The sequence below is a fragment of the Spinacia oleracea genome, chromosome 3 (genome assembly GCF_020520425.1).
Source record: "Spinacia oleracea cultivar Varoflay chromosome 3, BTI_SOV_V1, whole genome shotgun sequence".
NCBI classification, from domain to species: domain Eukaryota; kingdom Viridiplantae; phylum Streptophyta; class Magnoliopsida; order Caryophyllales; family Amaranthaceae; genus Spinacia; species Spinacia oleracea.
In genome coordinates this window covers 148,650,953-148,666,973 of record NC_079489.1, presented here as the reverse complement: position 1 = coordinate 148,666,973, position 16,021 = coordinate 148,650,953, and the positions used below count along the sequence as shown (strand labels likewise).

The 16,021-nt window shown below is 42.7% G+C and overlaps 1 protein-coding gene across 1 annotated transcript; it reads left to right on the top strand.

Moving 5' to 3' along the window:
• The first annotated feature begins 363 nt into the window (after positions 1-363).
• LOC110804324 (subtilisin-like protease SBT1.7) lies at positions 364-4,756 on the top strand. Its single transcript, XM_022009896.2, has 3 exons — positions 364-1,264; positions 1,894-2,263; positions 3,160-4,756. Exons 1-3 carry the CDS (start codon positions 518-520, stop codon positions 4,341-4,343), a joined length of 2,301 nt encoding a protein of 766 aa, XP_021865588.2. The 5' UTR covers positions 364-517; the 3' UTR covers positions 4,344-4,756.
• Positions 4,757-16,021: the final 11,265 nt, after the last annotated feature.

The following is a 16,021-nucleotide window of genomic DNA, read 5'->3' as shown; positions in this document are numbered from 1 at the left end:
CCTGGTCTGGTCTGATCTAACTTTTCTAGTTTATGAACTGGTTAGTTCAGATTCTTCTTGATCTATTATGGTCTAGTCCGTTTTTGCGAGTGGTTTTTACATTTTCTGTTATGATCTGATTTAAATTTTTCTTATCTTGTATGAGTTTAAACAATAAGAATAAGGTAAGGGAGATAACAAAACTTTGAAGCACTTTCATTACATATCAACATAAAAGTACTTCTCCCGAATCCGTTTCTATTAATCGTTATATTTTACTCTATTCACACACTCCTCGCCTCAGCTACTAAGATTACTTAGAAAAGGAAAAGAAAAAGAAAAAACAACAATTAATAACATAAGAGAAGTACCACACGTGACAAAAGCTGATCTTAGCAAATGCTCTCTGCTCCACACTTGCTTGCTTTGTCTCTCCTTTTGTCATTTTTTCATTATCCCACTCTATTTAAGAGAAATCACCTCACTCACACTATAATAAGCTTAGCTTAGGAAATTTTCATCCCCAACTTAAAAAAAAATGGGGTTTTTAATTACTCAACGAATTACGATTTTTTTCCTGTTGCTGGGTCTTTGCCACGTGTCCTTGTCGGCGTCGGAGAAGAAGACGTACATTGTCCACGTGGAAAAGTCAAGGATGCCGGCAACCACCGACTACCACTTGCAGAGGTTCGAGTCTTCACTCCGGCAGGTGTCCGACACGGCGGAGATGATGTACACGTACACCAACGCGGCTCACGGGTACTCGACACGCTTGACGGAAGCCGAGGCGGTGGCTCTCTCCTCCCAGGCCGGAATACTGTCGGTGTTGCCGGAAACTCGGTACGAGTTGCACACGACTCGGACGCCGTCTTTCCTCGGACTCGACCGAACTCCGGATGCGTTTCCCGAGTCGGAGTCGGAAAGTGACGTCATAGTTGGGGTGTTAGACACGGGTGTCTGGCCGGAGAGTAAGAGCTTTGACGACAAAGGGATGGGCCCTGTGCCTTCCACGTGGCGTGGTACGTGTCAAACAGGGAGTAATTTTAGCGCGTCGAGCTGTAACCGGAAACTCATCGGCGCACAGTACTTCTCCCAGGGGTACGAGGCTGTGGTGGGGTCGTTTGATGAATCACATGAGTCCAAGTCACCACGTGACGGCGACGGACATGGGACCCACACGGCGAGTACTGCCGCCGGATCACCGGTGGAAGGGGCCAGCCTCTTAGGGTACGCTCCTGGTACGGCCCGAGGAATGGCCCCAAAGGCTAGGGTGGCCGTCTACAAGGTACTCACTCACTACTCTATGAATTATTTATTGTTGTCATACCTACTATTTTAGATTTAAGTGTCACATTTCTTTACACAGTAAATATTCATTGCGTAAAATTCTTGATTTGGTTAATTGGTTAAATTGAAACTGTTTCAATTTTCAAAAGATACATTTTTTTTTTTGGTAATATTGCTAAATTTACTGGAATTTGAGACAATGTGACAACTAATTCAATCAGGAGGAGTACTAGAATTACTTATCGAATTTGTATTTGAATTGATAAGAAGCCTTTTGCCGTTTTGTAATGGTCATATGACTCATATGAAAGGAATTGGAGTAAGTATAAGATATGTTACTAATACATTAGAATTTTCAAATTTGTAATCCTATTGTATCTCTATATCAGGGTTTACCGATCTATTTTATCTTTATACATGTACGATAGCTGATTATTAATGATATTGTTCTTACTCGATAACTGATTATTAATGATATTGTTCTTACTCGATAACTGATTATTAATGATATTATTCTTATTCAGATAACTGATTATTAATGATATTGTTCTTATTCGGATCATATGACATGAAATATGAAATGGAGGTAAGTGTAAGATTTGTTACTAATACATTAGAAACATGTAGGTGTGCTGGACAGGGGGATGTTTCAGCTCAGACATATTAAAGGCCATTGATAAGGCCATAGAGGATAATGTGAACGTGTTGTCCCTCTCTTTGGGTGGAGGGATGTCCGATTACTATAGAGATAGCGTTGCAATTGGCGCATTTGCAGCGATGGAACGGGGGATATTGGTGTCGTGCTCGGCAGGGAATGCGGGGCCCGCCGCCTTTAGTATGTCAAATTTGGCACCGTGGATTACAACCGTAGGGGCTGGTACACTGGATCGGGACTTCCCGGCTGTTGCTAGCCTCAGTAATGGGAAGAAATACTATGGTGTTTCTCTCTTCCGCGGCGCCTCTTTACCTCAGGGCCTGATACCCGTTGTCTATGCAGGTATACAATTAATTTCCTATCTACCCAATTTATTACATATCTAGAACTGACATTTTGATTTGAAGCCCTAAACAACAGCGAAATGTTTGGTAGTGACTCAAATGTAGACCTGTATAGATACTAGATAGTAGAATGATGTGAATTCGGCATACTAGCAGTACATTTTGTCGAATTAGGCAAGATATGAACGTGAAATCAGTAAAAAAAATTGTTATAAAAAAACTTCATATGTTCTAAAAATGTGAAAAAATAGCATATCATTTAAGCTTTTAGGTGCATAATTTATGCAAAGGCATTATTCCACCACTATTACATTGAGTAGAGATTTAGGCTATCTGTAACATTCAATTAGCTTTGAGGGTCAAGAATTGTATGAATTTGAAGCTCACGTTCTTTCTAACTACGGAGTAGTAATTTATTGGTTAGAAACTGCAAACTAAATCCAAAGAAAAGTTGGTAACCTGCATTTCTGCTAACAATTTATAACTTTTGGTCAAGATTTTTTAATCTTTTTTATGTTCTACTAAAATTACGGGGTGTAAGGTGTTCTTGTTGAGTACTCAATGCTTTGGTTTAAATAATTTTATACACGGACCATTTGGAAGGGAGGTTAAACTACCAAGTTATAGTTTTCATTTTACTAATAAAAACTACTTGTTTGGATTTTGTTATTTTAATTATGGTTCCTTCAATTTTACTTGGTTAGTTCTGTAATTATCAACATCTTGCTAGCTAGAACAATTAGCTGATGTTCATTGCATTCACATAGATAACAGCAACTTTCAAGTTGCGGCTAAGATATTTTTTTGAATTCATATTGTTATTCATGGCGTTGAAATAATAATGACAAAATAAATGGTAAACTTATGGACAAAATGTGAACTCTATTATGGCAGGAAATGCGACCAACGTTACTAGTGGCAATCTATGCATGACTGGCTCATTAAATCCGGAGAAAGTGAAAGATAAGATTGTCTTATGTGACCGTGGGGTCAATGCGAGGGTCCAGAAGGGTGCGGTGGTCAAAGCAGCCGGTGGTGTCGGTATGATTTTGGCAAATACCGAGGCAAACGGGGAGGAGTTAGTTGCTGATGCGCATTTATTGCCAGCCACAGCGGTGGGCCAGAAGAGTGGAGATGCTATTAGGGACTACGTGGTCTCGGGTTCGAACCCGGCTGCTAGTATCCTTTTCGAGGGAACGAAATTGAATATTCAACCGTCCCCCGTGGTGGCGGCCTTCAGTTCTCGGGGCCCGAACGGGATCACCCCCGAAATCTTAAAGCCCGATATGATTGCGCCAGGTGTCAACATCTTAGCCGGGTGGTCGGGGGGCGTGGGTCCCACCGGAGTGGCTTCTGACACGAGGCGGGTCGAGTTCAACATCATATCGGGGACGTCGATGTCGTGTCCTCACGTTAGCGGACTTGCGGGGCTGTTAAAGGGAGCGCACCCTGAGTGGAGCCCTGCAGCCATAAAATCTGCTTTGATGACTACAGCCTATGTTTCCTACAAAAACGGGCAGAGGCTTCAGGATGTTGCTACCGGAAAACCGTCAACACCACTGGATCATGGGGCCGGGCACGTGGATCCCGTATCCGCCCTAAACCCGGGGCTCGTGTATGATCTCACCACTGAGGATTACTTGGGTTTTCTTTGCGCGCTCAAGTACACCCCGTCACAAATAAGCTTGGTTGCTAGGAGAAACTTTTCCTGTGACAAGACTTACAGTTTATCAGATTTCAATTACCCTTCCTTTGCAGTCATATTTAAAACCGGTCCAGAAACCAACGCAGCCGGAAGCCCAAGCAGTGAGCCCGTCGTTAGGAAGCACACCCGAACACTGACCAATGTGGGCCCACCCGGGTCATATAAGGTAACCATTGCTTCAGACGCACCAGAGGTTAAGATATCAGTGGAACCGGAAGTTTTGACCTTCAGTAAGCCGAATGAGAAAAAATCATACACTGTAACTTTTTCTGCTGGATCAATGCCTTCAGATACAAACAGATTTGCAAGGATTGAATGGTCAGATGGTAAGCACGTCGTTGGCAGCCCGGTTTCATTTAGCTGGTCGTCGTAAGAAAATGTACGTGCTTGGTGAATTCGGGCCTAGCCATACTCCGTAACTGAGTATAGTTCTTTGGGATGTGCAACAATAGCAGCTTCGGTACTTAAAAAACCGCATTACCAAGGAAGTAACGTTCAGTTAAACCGGTAACTCGATCAGGTACGAGGCCCGGTTTAGATTGAGACCAACCGTACTCCGTATTTAGTTAATCTGTTAGTTGGATTGGAAAAAAAGGATGTTTAGGATTGTCGTACCACTGAAGAGTGGAAGAAAAAGGATCATGTTCTGTTCTTCAAGATAAGAACAACACAAAATAAACACAAAATAATTAATCATGTACTTTAATTCAACGTTCAATTTGTTTTAGTTTAGTTTTATCCAAAGATATGGAAAATTGAATGAAATTGTTCAAGAGATTGACAGAATGACAGGTAGTCAGTTTTGGGCTTTCTTTTTATTTATTTTATCATACAGTGCATGGGAGCTACTTGAGTGGTAGTTATGTGGTACAGGTTGGAGAAATAGTTGGATCCTTATCTCCCCATTATTGTGTGCTCCACTTCGTTAGTCAGTGTGCATGGGGTCGTTTATCTTTTGTTTCTTGCACTATATATGCGAGGAAGTATTTTTTTTCCATCTCAGATATATTAAAATATATATCAAAATAAGTTCGAATATGATATTCATAAGTTCAAAAATGGTACTCAAAAATGGTACTTAGATGTTTAAAAACGGCGTTCATTTCTCAAATATAGTACTCAAAAATTTCAAAACAATGGTGAACTTACCACCTAGCCTTCGGATATGTGTTTGGAAACACATCTCTGAGATGGGCCTCTCCGCCCTCATATATATGCACAAAATTGAGGTTTGAGCTGGTCTCGAAGATCGAAGGTTTGTGTTTAATATGTCTCATATTCTAATTCCCATCTTTATTTATAATTTGTATTGTCCGTTTTATTCATTTGTTCCAAAATAAATAAGCATACTTTATATATTTCCTTCGTATTAGTAGATTTGTTAGAAGACAATAGAGGTGACTCTAAGCCAATGCACACGGGCATGGGCTGGGCGTGTGACGCGTTCACGGGTGAGGACTGGGCCCTTTTTGTATAACAACTAGGTCACCATTTGGTTTTCCTGTAGAACATTTAATACAATACCAAATATCTTTTAGACACTAATAAATCTTTATCTTAAATTTGTATTCCTTAAACCCATTATCTCAAATACTTTAAGACATATATTTAAGATAAGTTAAGCTAATAAATCTTATTATCAATTAATTAAGAACTGCTTAAGAAGGGACTATTAAAGCGTGTCTGGGAAGCAACAACGAGGAGCAAACCACTCTCCATACAGATTTATATTAAAATAGCCAAAGTTTTCCAGTAAACACCCATAGTAAACACTCATATGATAGTAACATAACAATGAGTTGTTTGGGGATTTTGGAGTACCAAATAAAGTCCATTGGAGACGTAACTTTGGTCCACCATTTTTGGCTCAATGAAGATGATGATTTGAACAAAATTTCCGGGTTAGTCCCAGAAAGACATGGTTTACAACAAGTCAGTCTGATTTGGCCTGAAAGCTTCTAAAATGCTCTAGGAGGAACTTGAACATTCTATCTTGGATATTTCTTGAAGGTTCTAGATAAGATAAGTCTAGAACATTCTTGTAAATGATGTATGGTACTCGGTACTTCTATAAGCCTCCTTGTATGTAGGAGTTCCTAAGGAGAGGGAATACTCTAGAGATTTGTTGGACATTCCCTGTAAGAAAGTGTATAGAATATTTTAGACTCTGAATATTCTAGAACAAGGGAAGGTAACTTATAAGTAGGCAACCAAAGAACATTTATACTTCCTTTAAATAGGAAACCAAAGATCATTTATGCTTCCCTTTTACACTAAGAGTGAGTGAGGAAAATCCAAAGACACTCAGAGTATTATTCTAGTGTTCGAGCATACGAGTGAGGGACTTGTGTATTCGATCTAAGACCAAGGGGCATTGTAACTTGCTAGCTAGGCACCAAGGGAAGTGTGCTAGCTAATTGAGCATATCTATAACACTAAGGAGGCATGCTACGAGGCCGGTAAAGTAAGGCACTATGAGTTGTATCACTATTAGGGAAAGTTTGACTCGTCTGAGCATCGAGGATTAGAAAGTGACTCACGGTGCGTGACTAGCCGTTATGGAGTAGGCCCAATATTTAGAACATCATGCTTTAGTTTTTTTTAACGTTATGTTACTCTGTCTTCAAATGATAAGCAGTTCAAATTATTTATCAGTAAAAATCATAATATATATTCACAAAACATTAATTTTTCAAATATTTAACAAATGGATTTCATATTAAAAGATATTGTATTAAAATAATTCGAATCCGGTTGTTTTGGATATGGGACAGAATCTAGTTGTATTGATAATAATGCGAGTAAGATGTGATATCGAGTTTAATCGAGCCAAATCGATTGCGATTGTTATTGAGTTGTTATCATATTGAGTTTTTGTGGGTTATTGGTTCGGTTCAGTTAAAAGTGACTGGTCCTATTCGAGTTTGGGTCTCATAAGATTGTTAGCGGATCTGATTGAATATTGAGTTCACGTGTTAAGTCAAATTTTGTGTTATTTCTTGAATATATTCGGTTGGTTTCAGTGAGTTTCATGAATCATGTAACTCTTTGACAACTCACAACACCATGCTACTAATATTCAGACAGTATAATTTTTTAAACTTTAGTGAAAGCCTAAAAAGCCTACAGACGCACAAGTGACCAACCCTTTTCATTGGAATAACAACTTTCTTAGATTTCGTGATAGTACGTATAGTTCAGACTATAGAGATACAATGTAATTGCATAAATATAAACCAAATTGATTTGGATTAACAAACAAATTAGTATTGTAGATTTTTGGATAATAATGAGAAACAACTTTTTAAAGTCCCATCGTTCAACATATAATTTTTTTTTTGTCACTAGAAAATCAGGCAATTATATTTCATCTTCCATTCAAACTGTTACGTGTAACAAGATAGAGATACCTAGGAGCGAAAGGAAAGTGGAAAAAATATTGTTTGCTTATAGCAAATGATAGAGTTAGTCAGTTAGTGGATCATCCACTTAATATTGATATTTGGATATTTTTCCTTGTAAGGGCCATTTTTGCAATTTCTTGTTTGGGTGTGGCCGGGAATCACATGTTGCCCAACAAGTGTGTATATAAAACATTATTGAGTTTGTAACAAATAAAAAACTTTAATAAATTCACTTTTGGTGTCTCTCCGAATTACTTAAGTACCCTCCACATTTATAGAATCTATCTATTACGTTATATTAAAACAAACACCAAGAATGACACATGTCATATAGTGTAAAATTTTCCCGCCAAAAAACATTTTTCCAAAAAATATATATAGAAGTACTTTATTTATTATTTCATTTTATCTTCTTTTGTATAAACTGCTCTATCCGAGAAAAAGAACAGTATAAGATTATAAATATTACAATATTAGACTATTTTAATCAAGTCGACATACGGAGTATCAATTTTAGAAAATATATTTACTTAATATTTTGGTCAAATTAACATATTAAGCATATCAAATATTTTGCTCAAATTATCATATTCAACATCTAAAATATATAATGCGTATTAGGGAAAAAAATTCATATTGATGATTAAATTAGTATGTTAAAGATTTATTAATTACACATTATGTTAAAGGGATAAATATATTATAAAAAGGATGGTCAAATAATAATGTTTGAATACCGTACGTGCAAGGGCCATAATCTAGTAGATAATATAATGACAACCTACCCTATAAGAAAAACCCAATGAATCATTTTGATCAATCTAGCCCCTTAAATAAATTCTACCATTTTAATCAATTTGTTTATATGCGTTCGAATCTAGCTAACTGATGTGGCCTAAAAGAATGCCACCTGACTGCACTATCAAAACCCAGAAGAAAGAGCCCAAAAGCTTGCCTACGGGCATTTTCCAAACTGCACAGAGCCCAGGCCCAAACGATTAAGAGGTCCACATTGGGCCTAAACAAGCCTCCAGAACCAATGCAGGACATGTGTCCCAATCTTGCGTAAACACTCAATCATGTGGGACCAGTTCCCGAGAAACCCTAGCACTATAAATAGTGCAGATCCCTAGGTAAAAGGGCAATCAATTCTTGCTCAGCAATAGAAAACCTATCTTTGCTCTGCCTTCTCTCTACAAATTACTTATCTCTCTAGCTTATACTTACTTAAGCATAGGAGGGAATATTCCTACGGGAATATTCTTGTTTTGCAGGTTGCCAGAAGTTCGTGCCAGGTCATACTTGATACCTCCGAGGAGCGCGTGTCACGTCAGCACCGTAAAAGTTCCCACAACATTTGGCGCCGTCTGTGGGGAGGTACAGTGTCATGGCCGAACTACACCCTGACAGAGAGCATGCTAGTGAAGAAGAGAGACGGCACATTGAAGAGACGAATCGAATTGCAAATGCAGGGAACACACCAGGACGAATGCAAGCTGAGGTGGTGGTGGAAGAAGAACCAATAACCGAGGCGTCTCCACCAGGCGGCCATCTAAGCCCTAGCGTCCGAGACGTCGTGTTGGATGAGAATCTAGATTTGCCAGTATCAGTGGGCTCCCTACGCGAGATTTTGACAGGATTCCAACAGCAAATGAATCAGACCTTCCGACAACAGATGAGCACTACACTGCAAGATGAAATTCGGAAGAACATGTTGATCTACTGCGCTGAGAGGACGGCTCCGCAGAGGCCCCTCAGTCTAGGCGTCAATCGGATAAGCAGAATGCCGCTCAGGTCCAACGTCTGGAGAGCTGGAGAAGGTTCTCGTCCACAAGCAAGCAGGGGAGTTAGCCCTGTGCCTGAGCACTCAGAATATGGCCGTGACCCGCCCACCTTCTTACCTCGAAGGGACCCAGTCCTACGACCATCATCTAGGGGAAGTCCCCCAGGCGTCTTGCGACCAGCTGCAAGGCGTCAAGAGCACTATGAGGCTGAATCTGAACTATTAGACACCGGGTCCACCCCTGTGATGGAAGACCCGCCATTTTATCCCACTACACGTGGACCAACCTAGATGACGCCCCATAGGGTAAGCATGCGCCCCCGCCTGCTATCAAGCCGCCGTGAGCCAACCTATCATATTCAGCAAGGATTCAACAACCTGACGATAAGGCACATGAGTACCCCTTTTTCTGACGAGATTGTGAACACCCCGAAGGAACCCAAAGTAAAAACTCCTACCATTGAAACTTATGACGGGACCACTGATCCCGACATGCATCTTGTTGCATACCGCCACCACATGTACGTACAGGGAACCAATGAAGCCACCTGGTGCAAATACTTCCCAGCCACGCTTAAGGGAGTAGCGTCTAAATGGTTTGAATGGCTGCCTCCAGGATCAATTGCCTCTTTTAGAGAATTACAGACTTTGTTCTCTACAAGGTTCATGGCACACAAGGAAGAAAGGAAAACTAGCATGCATTTAGGACGGATCCAGCAAGGGAAGGACGAGTCCCTAAGAAGCTACGTGAAGCGTTTCAATCTGGAGGCGGGACAGATCCCAGACTTGCCCGATGGTGTCTCTTTTGATAATTTTATCAGGGGATTGAAGAAGGGCTCCTTCAAGTTTGACCTAGTTAAGAAGAGTGTAAGGACTATGGCAGAGGTCCTAGACGAGGCTGAATCACTTATCCATGCAACGGAAATATGCAGCGCGTCAAAGGAAGGGAGGATTGGAGAAACAACAGACTCCTCCGGGAAGAAGGATAAGGTGGACCGAAAACCTCCACGGGTAAATGGCACATGGGCTCTCTCTAAAGAGCATGATACCAACTTTCCGGGGCACAAGAGAGAACGACCGCAAGAGCGGGAATATTTCGAATACAACACAGACCTTCTCACCATACTAAAAGACGTAGGGGCAAAGTACGACCTTGATCCACCCTTCCCCATGAAGTCCCCTGCTGAGACTCGAGATCCCAAGTTATATTGCCAGTTCCATGAAGATATAGGACATGAAACCAAGAATTGTAGAAGCTTGAAGAGGGCTTTAGATGGTCTAGCCTCCAAAGGACATCTCAAGAACTACTTACGGAAGAATGCTCAGGGCTTTGGAAAAAACCAATACAAAAGGAACAAGTCCCCTGCCTCGCCGACTAAGGGACAACATAGCGACGGAGGATTTGTAGCCGTCATATCTGGAGGACCAGCCGCTGGAGGACCTACCATGAGAGGACATAAGGATTATGCTCGCCGCTTAGGGCAGGTGCTGCTGTCAGCCAAAGCGCCCATGGACCCATTCCCAAAGATTGAAATATGTGAGTCAGACGGTGGACGGATAGCCACGCCGCACGATGATCCACTCGTGGTTGAATTCAAGATAGCTAACATGAGAGTTAAGCGCATACTAATAGACACGGGAAGCTCGTCCGACATAATGAGTCTAGAATGCCTCAATCGCCTAGCACACGATCCCAAAGCCATCGAAAGAATTCACTATCCCATCATTGGTTTTGGAGGGAGTATCATTCATCCTGTTGGCGTTATCACTCTACCAGTTCGAATTGGAGATAGGCAGAATGGGCGGAAAATGGAAGTGGACTTCTTAATCGTCAAAGACCTGACGGCATACAATGTCATCCTGGGACGACCCACCTTAAACAAGATCAAGGCTGTAGTCGTCACCCATCTGATGCTTCTGAAGTTCGTGTGCGATGATGGAGTCATAGGCACCATACATGGAGATCAACAACAGGCTAGGGATTGTTACCTGACGACCCTCAACCCGTCAGCATGGAAGCAAGATTCTGCTGAAGTCAGAGGAAAACGAAAGCATGAAGATGAACCCCAGGTCACCAAAGAAATTGGACCCGTCCAAGTAGAAGCGGTCAAAATTGAAGAAGGTGGCTAAGAGTAGAACATCATTAGGGTAACCATTGTATTCAGAGCCTACAAAACGGCCTAGCTATTGTACTCAGAGCCCACAAAAACGGCCTGTAAATACCCGTCTAAGACGCGGTGAATGTAGCAAGCAATTTAGTAAATTAACACTTATCTGACGAATACAAGTCTCTATTGAAAGAAACTCACCAGAAAACAGTCCCTAAACTGGCGTCCCTATTCTCTAAATAAACAATACCCAGTGCTAATAAACACGAAGGGTTTTGACATCCAGCATGACGCCTTTTCTTTGAAAAGCGCCCAAAAAGACTCACACAAAGAGCAAAACAATCAGACCTAAGACCTCCTCCTTGGATGACGTCTAAAAAGACTAATCGTTTGACGGCCTGAGAAGTGGCCTAGATTAGCACCTCAAAATAGGCTCGCGAAACATTCAGACATAAGACCTCCTCCTGGGATGCCGTCTAAAAAGACTAATCGTTTGACGGCCTGAGAAGTGGCCTAGATTAGCGCCTCAAATTAGGCTGATCACCTAAAACACTGAGGTTTCTGTCCAACAATTGGACCCAAAGAATTTTTTTTAAAGAAATCAGTACCGAACTGATAGAATTAAAATACAGTGCACAACGACACAGACTGTTTATACATAGCGCCCAAAGCGCAAACAAACCAAATCAAATAAATGCCCGAAGGCACCAAAGTTTTACAAATGCCCACGGCGTCATCTAAACCAATTGCAAGAAAACCTGCTCAAGGAGGAGGGGCAATGGAACTCCCGTCCTGGACGTCCTGGCCTTCAGGGGAGTTCACCTCGTCTTCTTCTACGTCATCCTCCCCGTCACTAACAAACTCGGGAGGATCTAAGCCCAAGCGCCTAGCCGTCGAAACAGCTATCTGGTGGGAGATACGGCGTTTGAACCAGGAAAAATCCTTCCCGTCCATAGACTGATCCCACGCCTTTTGGGCACTCTCCAAGATGGACTCCTCGCCCAACTTAAAAGAGCTTGCAGCCTCCTTGCGCACGGCCTTGATCTTCCCCTGCATGGCCTTGAGCTGACCTTCCAGAACGTTCACCTTGGAAGAGAAATCAGTCACCCGCTCTAAGACGGAAGAGTACTCCTTTCTCAGCACGGTAAGCCGCCCCTCATGCTCCAGCAGCTTCTCTCCATATTTCTCAGCGTCCATCTCGGCCTTCTTAAGCTCTTCCGTCTTCAGAGCAATCTCCTTATCCGCGTCCAAGTTGATCAACCTGGCCGTCTTCTCAGCATATTGCTCATGATTCTCGATCTGGTCCTTGTGCTTGAGCATCTCATTGTGCATATCAAAACGGTAGTTCCTACTCTCAGCACAGCGAATGAAAAGCTGCCAAAAGACAGTGTAGAATTAAAAAATAGCGTACGCATAATCATAACCACAGAAATCCAGGGGTAAGTGTCTCACATCAAGGACGAGAGACTGAATGGACCCAAAGAATCCCAAGTCAATCCCGGGGAGTGACCTCACGTATTCCTCAGGGATGGCCGCATACACATCGGCAAGGATTTTATCCTTCGCCTCTGAGCTAAAACCGGCAGAAGGAGGGATGCTCGCCACCTCGGCCCGACGCATCCGCTTGAACATCTCAACTGAACCAAACACCAAGATTAATAAATATCGTGCAAATCCAAACCTGATTATCACAAATTTAAAGTATAGAGACGCTAACCAATTGGCGAAGCTGCAGGAGGAGTAGAGGCATTATCAGTAGAAGGAGCCTCGGTCTCCTTGCCTTTGCCCTTGTCCTCTCTGGACAAGGCGGGGGCGTCAGCCGCCGCAGTCTGATCGACTGCTGCCTCGTCAGCAGCTGCTCCGGCAGTACCATCCATTGCGGTGTCCACCTGGGATGGAACCTCCTTTTGCTCAGGAGGAAGAATGGGCGTCTGGATAGGAGGAACCTCCCCCTCAGTTGGGGGAGCGGACGGTTTTGGTACCGACGGCTTGGTGACAGCGTCGGCCAGACCCATCTTCTTAAAGAAGGGTCGTTTTGGCTTAGGAGCCTCCGTCGAAGATGCCGGACGCTTCTTAGTAGCCGGCAAGGTGGGTTCCTAAAAGAAAAAGAAATCAGCGACCAAATCATGACCAGAAATAAAAAAAATATAGTAAATATATATATATATATATATATATGTATATATATATATATATATATATATATATATATATATTACCTTGGCGACGTCGCCAGAGGCACCCTCACTGGACTTCTTGGAGGAGTCCTTCTTCTTGGCCTCCACGGCCTTGAGAATGTCCTCGGTATATACTTCGGACAGCCAAGCGGGTACTTCCACTACACCCTTGTCTTCGGGAGATAAGCGATCCATGGCAGAACCTACAAAGCCAAGGGTTAGTAAAAAAAAAAAAAAAAGATGGAAGAAAAATGTCTGAAAATCTACTGGGGAACTACCTCTTCTCAAAAAAGAACAAAGACCAACGGCCGAAAGAAAGACTATATTGGTGAACTGGCCGACATGGGGAAGCCAAGCATTAGGCACCCAGGCATGGCTTTTTGACGACAGCCGATACATCTCAGCCTGGAACAAGGGCTTCACTAGTCCCCACTCCCTGGACGAGAGGCGAGGGTAGGCGTCAGCTCTAGACAAATAACGGGGCCGACGGTTCCAACGAGAAAGACGTCTGGAAAGAGAGAGGTCTTCCATTCGGACAACAGACCACTTCTTCCTCCACCAAACCCAACTAGAGGTCTTACCCACCACCGTCTTATATCCCCGACGGCTGTAAAGGGTGAACCATCCCTGGGGAGAACGAGAAGAAGGGGCAATAACTACGAGACGAAGGAAAGCAGGAAAGGAAGGGGTGACGCCGCTCAAAGCACACTTGGCAACAAAACCAAAGACATTTGCCCATGAGTTGGGCGTCAATTGAGCAAGGCCAATGTCATACCCCTCTAAAACGTCCATCACAAAGGGGTGCAATGGAAATCTAAGGCCCAACCTAAAGGCAACAGTATAAACGGCTACTTCCCCTTGAGAGAGTTGGTCCACGGAGTCATGAGGTCGAGGGCTCCTAAGGCTAAAACCTGGAGGCAAGAGCAGAAAACGCTCAAAGTCGCGACCCTGCTCCCTCAGGTACCGCAGCCATTTCATGCTGGGAAAGATATCCGACGGGAACAGATTGACGTCTTCCTTCCCCCGGACCATAGGAGGAAGATTTTTTGCAAACTCCTCGTCTGAGGAGCTAGATGAGTCATCTTCAAAATCCTCGCGTGGAACGCGGGGACGGGAAGCCATATTCTTTCTTCTCCTAGGAGAATGTGTTGTTCTAGTGGCCCCGTCTCCTGTATCATGGGAAGAATAGACTCCACTCCTACTTCCTTGGGACGGGTTCGAAAAAGGAACCCTATTGTCCCCCTCTCGCGGTGCAGCCCATGCACGCACGTTAGCTGTCTGTCTAATTCGAGCCATACCGTCTTGCATAAGGGACAAGACGTCTGACTTTAGCAATGAATGAAAGGGATAGGTGTCATAACCCCCAAGACGCCTCCACAGAATACTATAAACAATAAACGAGAGAGGTCCCACAAGCATACAAACAACAAGGTGTTGATAGAAAACTTACCAGAAAATGATCAAACTGATGAGAAGTCTTGGCAAATCCTCTAAACCCTCAAGAACACTGGACAACAAATCCAAGAACACTCAAGCGCACGCACCAGCAGATCTTTGGCAGGACGAAATTTACTTTCTCTCTCTAAAAGAAAAAAATCGCTCTGAAGTAACAAAAGAAAAATGAAAGAGGAATTGAAGCTTTTAAAGGAAAATCTAAGCTCTGAGAAGCCCTCACACGTGGCGTTCCTCCCTATCAAGCAGCCTACCCCACAGTGACAAGGGGCATCCTCCTTGAGGGGCAAATGATGTGGCCTAAAAGAATGCCACCTGACTGCACTATCAAAACCCAGAAGAAAGAGCCCAAAAGCTTGCCTACGGGCATTTTCCAAACTGCACAGAGCCCAGGCCCAAACGATTAAGAGGTCCACATTGGGCCTAAACAAGCCTCCAGAACCAATGTAGGACATGTGTCCCAATCTTGCGTAAACACTCAATCATGTGGGACCAGTTCCCGAGAAACCCTAGCACTATAAATAGTGCAGATCCCTAGGTAAAAGGGCAATCAATTCTTGCTCAGCAACAGAAAACCTATCTTTGCTCTGCCTTCTCTCTACAAATTACTTATCTCTCTAGCTTATACTTACTTAAGCATCGGAGGGAATATTCCTACGGGAATATTCTTGTTTTGCAGGTTGCCAGAAGTTCGTGCCAGGTCATACTTGATACCTCCGAGGAGCGCGTGTCACGTCAGCACCGTAAAAGTCCCCACAACACTAACTTATCTATTTCTTATATTCGCACGCATCACATTTATATTATATTTTTTTACATATTATTTCAAGTTTAATTGTTATTTCACAAATCCGTTTCTTATATTCGCATGCATCGCGTGCATATAAGACTAGTTCATAAGAAATTAACTATATTTACAAAGAGATTTTAATCGAACAATTCAAGTACATAAAACTGAATCAAATAAAATCTTCCTTTCAACAAATTAAATCTATATATTTTTTTTCTACTGCAGGAGTTCCCACTGAATTCGGCGAGTGGGCTAATCTCCTGCGGGACTTTGAATGGGTATCTCGATGGGCAGCATCCATTCCAGTTGAGATTTTTTCCATACCCAAGGCTCGAAC

Excerpts from the sequence above, each read along its gene's own strand:
- LOC110804324 (XM_022009896.2), top strand. The coding sequence starts at position 518 with ATGGGGTTTTTAATTACTCAACGAATTACGATTTTTTTCCTGTTGCTG. Across the intron at positions 1,265-1,893 it reads CTAGGGTGGCCGTCTACAAG|GTGTGCTGGACAGGGGGATG; the intron begins GTACTCACTCAC and ends AGAAACATGTAG. Across the intron at positions 2,264-3,159 it reads GATACCCGTTGTCTATGCAG|GAAATGCGACCAACGTTACT; the intron begins GTATACAATTAA and ends CTATTATGGCAG.